The sequence below is a fragment of the Meleagris gallopavo genome, chromosome Z (assembly GCF_000146605.3).
Source record: "Meleagris gallopavo isolate NT-WF06-2002-E0010 breed Aviagen turkey brand Nicholas breeding stock chromosome Z, Turkey_5.1, whole genome shotgun sequence".
Classification (NCBI taxonomy): Eukaryota; Metazoa; Chordata; class Aves; order Galliformes; family Phasianidae; genus Meleagris; species Meleagris gallopavo.
This window is the reverse complement of record NC_015041.2, coordinates 51,172,818-51,175,639: the sequence shown is the minus strand read 5'-3', so window position 1 is coordinate 51,175,639 and position 2,822 is coordinate 51,172,818. Positions and strand designations below refer to the sequence as shown.

Below are 2,822 nucleotides of genomic sequence, written 5' to 3'. Positions count from 1 at the left end.
TTATCCTATTCTTATCAGTTCTCTTTTCAGCACTGTCATCTGTGGCCTTCAACCCTGTATTACTTCTAAGTGAGAAACTTTGTAAGAAGAGGTAGTTGCAGCAGTGGAGTTGTTTTCAAGCAGTGCACAGAATTGCTTTACCCTCAAATCCATTTTTTCTTTTCCTATTTCAATGAAAAAACATCCTTCTACATTACAAGATACATGCTTTCTCCTATGCTACATAAGCACTGTGGCATATATTTCTCAAGTACTTTGTTTTCTGCAGGGTCCACTGGAATGATTTTAGTGATAACAAGTATTTATTAGATTATGTTTGCTGAATCTGTTGAAATGAAAATAAATATGATGTTGATATGAGGAACTTTGCAGGAAACCATAAATATTCTTCAAACAATTTCCATTTCTTATACGTCTGAATTGTTTACCTTAGGATGTATATAAGGTCACTCATATTGGAAAATGTTGGAAGATGTGTATAGAAAATAGTTCAGCAGATCTTTAGTGTTGTTTTTTAAATATAGCATTTTCTCCAAAGCTTTTTGTGCTAAGTAAATAAAAGTGTTATGATAGGGTTCTTAAAGCCTAATTTCCAGTTCAGTATATCGCATCAAATATTCTGGCTTCCAGTCCATTTTAGTCATACTAGGAGAATGTGGAATCATAGATATCTTCTTTAACACTGCTGCAATTGTCTGTTTCCTGTTATTTGTACAGTTTTCAGGATGTTTGAAATTCAGAGACGTTTTCCTAAGTTGCAGAAGTTAGCATTTAGAGAAATACTTCTACTGCTATGCGATACAGCAGAGATTTGAAAGCTTACCAACAGCAATTTCAAACTTCAACTCTGTGCAGTGTATAGTATCTTGAGCAGAAATCTGTCTTGAGGATCACATAAGTAATCATGCCCTGGAAACAGCTGCTTCTGAAAGACAGAAAACCCCACCAAAATGTAACATTTCCCTTTGTTGTTTTAAATTGGACAGATATTCGCACGGAGCAGTGTTACCTGAAATGGGATGAAGATGAATGCATTCAGTCTGTACCTGGCAAATTTCGTATGGATGCCTGCTGTTGTGCTGTGGGTGCTGCCTGGGGCTCTGACTGTGAGGAGTGTCCAAAGCCTGGTACAAAGGAATATGAGGCTCTGTGCCCCAGAGGTCCTGGTTTTTCCAACAGAGGAGATATTCTAACTGGCAGACCATTTTATAAAGGCAAGAATTAATTATTATGTAATGGATTTAAAATTATACTTACATCTTGTTGACCATTCTAATGAGATGCCAGGGTTTGTATCTCTTACGTACTTGAGATGAGAGATACTGTAAATATGTTTGCCTTACAGAGCTGGCATTACAGGTGGAAAACCTACTGCTTGTGTGTTCATCCTTCTCAGTTATTTCCCCTTCCCCAGCCCTGAGTGGTGTCTCCTGCTGCTCTGACTCCTCCTTTTATGCCAAAAAGAAGGAAAGAAGGAAAAGGAAGCTTCGATTACATATATAAACATAAATACAAATAGAAGTAAATAAATATTTAAAATAATTAAGCCTTCTATCTTTTTTTTTTGTAGATATTAATGAGTGCAAGGTATTCCCTGGTATGTGCATGAATGGTAAATGCAGGAATACAATCGGAAGTTTCAAATGTAGGTGTAACAATGGGTTTGCTTTAGATATGGAGGAAAGAAATTGTACAGGTAAGTCTTGCATTTTCTCTGGCTTTTAAAGGAACTTGTGACGGTTACATAGCTTAGTGATCTGGGAGTTTAATGCAGTTGATTTTCTTCAATTTCTAATCTGTGGTCGAAGTGGATAACTGTCTTCCTTTCAGAAAGTGATTCTCTAATTAATTTGATTTTCTTTTGATATGTGGACATTAAGAATCTGTTAAATTGGTGCTGTAAGTGCTTGTCATTATGAAAAATAAATAAAGTCACCAGTAAAGCTAATTTCAACATTTTAACTTACAGATTAACTCACTTTCTTCTTACCAGATGAACTGAGAGACTCCAGTACTGATTATTTTTCACTTAGATGTGGTAGCTAAGCACATACAGAAATACCTGTGCAATTCTGACAGCAATGTGTTAACTCAAGAAGAGGCATGCATTTAATTTAAAAGTTTAGTATTTTGTTATTTACTGCCTAGAAAGCTGAAATGGAAGATAAGTGTGATAGTTTCCCGATTATGAGAACCTGGATGCCTGCATTGTGGGTGGTTCTCTGTTGAAAATGAAGGAGGTTTTTTTTACCACACAGGAGAGAGTCTAAGTAATATGAAGTGTGGGTGGTAAGGCATGTTAACTGAGGTTGGTCTGGACGTTAATGTTGCCCTAACTGGTGATTTCCTTGTTTTTGTAGTGACTGCACTGATGAGAAATGCGTTTAACTAACTTTATTTCTAATCTAACAAGAATAGGTCAAAAAAATTCTCCCTACAAAAGTTCATTTGGTTCTGTTTTTCACGGAAAGTTTATTCTGATTAAAATGTTCCACTGAACAGTAATAGAGACACAGATTTTTTAAGTGGGAGACTTTTTGTTTGTTTGTTTTATATTAGCATCAAAATATTTTATAAAGCCTGTAGAAAGTCACACAGTCAGTGACATCCAAGGCCCACCACATGGATTATCATTCCACACCTCTGCACATCTGTGTATGAGAACACTTGTATGAGAACATCTGTTCTACCAACAGAAACCTGTTGATGTGGAATAACGAGGCAAAGAAGATTCTTACATGTCGTGAAAAATGAATTACTCAGTCTTTGATTCTTTCTTTTTTTCTTCTTTCTTTTTTTCTTCTTTCTTTTTTTCTTCTTTC

The 2,822-nt window shown here is 35.7% G+C and overlaps 1 protein-coding gene across 1 annotated transcript in view; it reads left to right on the top strand.

Annotated features, from left to right (window-relative positions):
• Window positions 1-2,822, top strand: part of LOC100546990 (fibrillin-2) — a 198,981-nt gene that overhangs the window by 138,331 nt on the left and 57,828 nt on the right. Inside the window, exons 18-19 of the mRNA XM_010726029.3 lie at window positions 987-1,214; window positions 1,571-1,696. Coding sequence (XP_010724331.2) covers window positions 987-1,214; window positions 1,571-1,696 — 354 coding nt within the window. The remainder of the gene's footprint in view (window positions 1-986; window positions 1,215-1,570; window positions 1,697-2,822) is intronic.